Source organism: Vigna unguiculata, chromosome 9 (assembly GCF_037176805.1).
Source record: "Vigna unguiculata cultivar grain cowpea cultivar isolate G323 ecotype 2 chromosome 9, ASM3717680v1, whole genome shotgun sequence".
Classification (NCBI taxonomy): domain Eukaryota; kingdom Viridiplantae; phylum Streptophyta; class Magnoliopsida; order Fabales; family Fabaceae; genus Vigna; species Vigna unguiculata.
Window position 1 is genome coordinate 30879279 of NC_140800.1, and position 3457 is coordinate 30882735.

At 42.9% G+C, this 3457-nt stretch overlaps 1 protein-coding gene across 1 annotated transcript; it reads left to right on the plus strand.

The window, feature by feature from the left end:
* Positions 1-673: 673 nt before the first annotated feature.
* Positions 674-3146, plus strand: LOC114163834 (trihelix transcription factor GT-2-like). The gene is made up of 2 exons (XM_028048187.2): positions 674-1174; positions 1362-3146. The coding sequence occupies exons 1-2, from the start codon at positions 945-947 to the stop codon at positions 2641-2643; spliced, it is 1512 nt and encodes a 503-aa protein (XP_027903988.2). The 5' UTR covers positions 674-944; the 3' UTR covers positions 2644-3146.
* The last annotated feature ends 311 nt before the right edge of the window (positions 3147-3457 follow it).

The following is a 3457-nucleotide window of genomic DNA, read 5'->3' on the forward strand; positions in this document are numbered from 1 at the left end:
ATACCTACCTCTACGCGTTTATATTCGTTATTTAACGAACTCAGCCCTATAAGTCATATAATAAACAGGATATTTTGAAAGCACATTTGAATTTGAATTTCAAATTGAAAGGGGTTATTTATTTTTGTTGGTCAATTATGATACTATCCGAGACTCATGCACTGCTGGTGCTCTGCGAGACTGTGACACCCAATTGTGCCCTAATTGGCGCAATATAATTTAAAAAAAAAGAAAAATTAGGGTGAGGATATTTTTGTTTTTCACCGACGCAGAAAAATGCGGTGGCCGCAACTCGTAAGTTTACGGCACACGTAAATGAGTTGTGTTGTGGTATGTGTGGAGTGGGGCAAAGCCAGCGGGGAGGCAGAAACGTACAGAACAAGAATGTGGGCTCTGTGGGCCTCCCTTACGAACCCAACACCACACAATAAAAGAAACCCACTTTTCTTCCCACCACCATGTTTTCTCATTTACCTTAGAAAAAGCCCACAAATATTGACCCTAGCTGTCAAATTTTAATTTGCCTCTCTGGGTGCAAAAGGTCAAACTTACACAAGTGGGAAGTTTTGTAACGAAGCATCAACCAATGCCACGCCGCCACGTATGGGCCTCTTCCTCCATGGAATCTATCTGATCATATCCATTTCACTTCTTTTTAAATTTTAAACCTTTTTTTTTTATTATTATTATTCACCTGTCAAAATGCTCGCCCTTTTTAAACTTGTAAGTAACAACAATGGTATAGTTGCCCTTGAAATTTGAAATACCACAAACAATTTCAATCCCCTACATCAAAACAAACACCAGTCGTCACAACCCAACCCCAGTTATTACAGTACCTTTATTTTCCTTTTTTCCGTAACTAGGTTTCACCAAGGTTGTTTTTTTTCCACTCTTTGCCCCCCACCCTCAACTGTTTCCCAGCTGTAACTTCGGTGAAACCGATGCTGGAAGTCTATACTTCCCCGGAAACCCCTCTTGAGAACCCGGAGGGAGGCGCCGCCGCGGTCTCCGAGGGGATGAAAGCGGAGGACGGCGAAGGCGGTGACCGGAATTCCGCCGCGAGTCGGTGGCCTAAAGAGGAGACAATGGCCTTGCTCAAGATAAGGTCTGACATGGACGTTGCTTTCAGAGATACAAACCCCAAAGCCCCTCTCTGGGACCAAGTCTCAAAGTAAGTCTCTCTTTTCGTTTCCCCTCGAATCCCCATTATTCTCAAGCTTATTCCTTAATTAGTAATGCTAGTGTTACACATAAATGTACGACACAGTATACATTCTAGCTGGACATAGTTAGGTTGAACCATTTCTTTTTGTCTAATGTAGTGATTGAATTGATTTGAATTTCTTTTGTATATTCAGGAAATTAGCGGAGGCGGGTTATAACAGGAGTGCGAAGAAGTGCAAGGAGAAATTCGAGAACATTTACAAGTACCATAGGAGAACCAAGGAAGGTCGTTGTGGCAAATCCAACGGTAGCAAGACTTATAGATTTTTCGAGCAATTGGAAGCTTTAGAAGGACACCACTCACTTCTGACTCCCTCTGTAAGCGCTCCAGAAACAACAACGACGACGACGACGACCCACGTGCCCGACAACAACACCAACGTTGATGTTATTTTAGATGCGGTTCCGTGTTCCGTGAGTGCGTACGTGGGGGAGCATTCTAGTTCGACGACTTCGTGCTCGGGGAAGGGGTTTAGGAAGAGGAAGCTGACGCAGTTTCTGGAGGGGTTGATGAGGGAAGTGATAGAGAGGCAAGAGACGCTGCAGAGGAATTTCATGGAGGTGTTGGAGAAGTGCGAGAAGGATCGAATGGCGAGGGAGGAAGCGTGGAAGAAGGAGGAGCTGGCGCTGATCAAGAAAGAGCGGGAGCTTCTGGCTCAGGAGCGGTCCATCGCCGCGGTTAAAGATGAAATGGTCCTTGCTTTTCTAAGAAAGTTCACCCAAGCTGAAGGCATGGTGCAGTTGCTGGAGAAAATCCAGGGTGAAAACAACAGCCACCGGGACATCCAGCAAAGTGGGAATATCAATGTTACTGCTAATGGAGGTGGTGATAGTGATGTGAGTGATATGGATAAGCGAGAGTGTGGGAATAATATGAGTGTTAGGAATTTGGTGCATATGAGTAGTTCGCGGTGGCCGAAGGATGAAGTGGAGGCTTTGATAAGGTTGAGGAGTCAACTTGATGTGCAGTCCCAAGGGAACAACAATAGTAGCAGTAATGGTGTGTCGAAGGGGCCACTTTGGGAGGACATATCTTCGGCCATGAAGGGTCTCGGGTACGATCGCAGTGCGAAGAGGTGCAAAGAGAAATGGGAGAACATAAACAAGTATTTCAAGAGGATGAAGGAGAAGAACAAGAGGAAGCCTCAGGATTCGAAAACCTGTCCCTATTATCACCACCTGGAGGTTTTGTACAGCAAGAAGCCTAAGAGGGTTGATGTGAATGATTTTGGGAAGGAGTTGAAGCCGGAGGAGCTGTTAATGCATATCATGGAGAGTCAAAGTCAAGAAGAGAGACAACCTGAGCAACAACAGGGACAGAGTGAGTCATCGTCTGAAGAGGGGGAGAAAGATCAAAATGGGTTTCAGAATGTGATGGTTGAAAATACTCCTTCCATAGCAATCATGATGAGTTAAAAGATTAGTAATGTCCAGAGATTCTTTATTGCTAAAAATTGAACTTCTTCTCTGACAACCAACATGGGTTCCTTTGACTTTCCAATCATTTATGGAATCTGGGTGGAAGTCATGAAGGAGGAGGAGTAGGTTTAGTTTAGGTTGTGTTGTTGGTGGCCTCCGGTGGTAATAGTAAATAGGAATGAATCTGAAGGGTGTTGTTTTTGTATGTATTACACTGTCTCTTTTGTAATTTTCATCATATTTTTTGGGGGAAGGAACACGCGAACAGAGAAAAAGAAAAAGAAAAGAGAGGGATTTGACTGTGTAAAAAATAAAGTGACTGGGCGTGTTATTTAATAGTGAGTAATTTTTTCCCTAGAAGTTTGCAAACCCATGTGTGGTCAGGTGGGAGAGGGTTGGATTTGTTTGGTAGTGACAATAAAGAATGGCACACTGTACTTTCCCATCACACCCTAGTTAGAGCTGAACTGCAACCATAATGAAAGTGCATTTTTGTTTTAGTTATGGTGTTTTTTACAATTCTTTCTTCATTTTCTTTACCATTTCACTGTTCTCTTCACATATTTTATCCCTTTTAATTCGAAGCTTTTCTTGGGTGAATGATGTGGTTAGGAATTTATGGCGAAGACTACATTCTACTATTCACTGAATTTCCTTGGCGTCATCATCTTGTTAACTCCAACTATTACACCCAGTGGAGTAAATTTTGAGATATCACAAATATTTGTACTTTTTAGAATTATTGTTCTACACCAATTCTAGCTCTAGTAAAGGCCAACATCTACTCTCACTTACATTAGGGATCACAATA

Coding starts and splice junctions, on each gene's coding strand:
- LOC114163834 (XM_028048187.2), top strand. CDS start 945: ATGCTGGAAGTCTATACTTCCCCGGAAACCCCTCTTGAGAACCCGGAG. Junction 1,175..1,361: donor CTCTGGGACCAAGTCTCAAA/GTAAGTCTCTCT, acceptor TTGTATATTCAG/GAAATTAGCGGAGGCGGGTT.